The 651-nt window shown below is 65.9% G+C and overlaps 1 protein-coding gene across 2 annotated transcripts in view; it reads right to left on the bottom strand.

Moving 5' to 3' along the window:
- Positions 1-651, bottom strand: part of VANGL2 (VANGL planar cell polarity protein 2) — a 4,979-nt gene that overhangs the window by 1,906 nt on the left and 2,422 nt on the right. Inside the window, exon 3 of one of the 2 annotated variants that reach the window (XM_009637150.2) lies at positions 5-600. In XM_009637150.2, coding sequence (XP_009635445.1) covers positions 5-600 — 596 coding nt within the window. Of the gene's footprint in view, positions 1-2; positions 604-651 lie in introns of both variants that reach the window. The other variant, XM_009637149.2, reaches the window with a different exon arrangement.

Genomic DNA, 651 nt, shown 5'->3' with positions numbered 1-651 from the left:
CGTTGAAGAAGCGGCTGGCCCCGTCGGTGGAGCGGACAGCCTTGAGGGTGAACTGGGGCTGGAGCTGACGCAGCTCCAGCAGCACCACCGCCAGGTAGTGGACGAAGAGCAGCGCGTCCACCAGCGAGACGGCGTACTGCACCACCCCCTGGTAGTTGCGGTCCCGCGAGTCCAGGATGCGCACGCCGTAGAAAAGCCAGTAGGAGACGACGAGGAGGAAGATGAGCACCATGAGCAACGCGCGGAAGACGAAGACGCGAGGGAAGAAGGCTTTGGGGCGACGGAAGAAGAGAGCCCAGCTGCCCAGCAGGAGGATGAGGAGTTTGAAGGCCACGGAGATGAAGAGCCCCTCGCAGGGTGTCCCGCAGGGCTCCAGCTCCTCCCGCCACAGCAGCTGGGGCAGGAGCAGGAAGGGGAGGGGAGTGAGGAAGGCAAACAGGGCCAGCGCCCCGGCCAGCAAGACGCCCAGGTGCCGGGAGCAGTCCAGGTGGGCGCTGTCCTCCATGTCCTTGGTGATGCGGGTGATGTCATCGTGCGAGATGCTGTGCTCCGACGTCCCCGTCACCACCGTGGTGGTCTCGCCCCAGTTGTCATCCTGGTGAAGGCAGAGGGGAGGGTTACGCGGGGGATGGCTCCGTGTCCCGTCCCCCC

This window comes from Egretta garzetta, unplaced genomic scaffold (genome assembly GCF_000687185.1).
Source record: "Egretta garzetta isolate BGI_Z169 unplaced genomic scaffold, ASM68718v1 scaffold834, whole genome shotgun sequence".
NCBI lineage: Eukaryota > Metazoa > Chordata > Aves > Pelecaniformes > Ardeidae > Egretta > Egretta garzetta.
The sequence above is the reverse complement of the archived record's forward strand: the minus strand, read 5'-3'. Positions and strand labels throughout refer to the sequence as shown.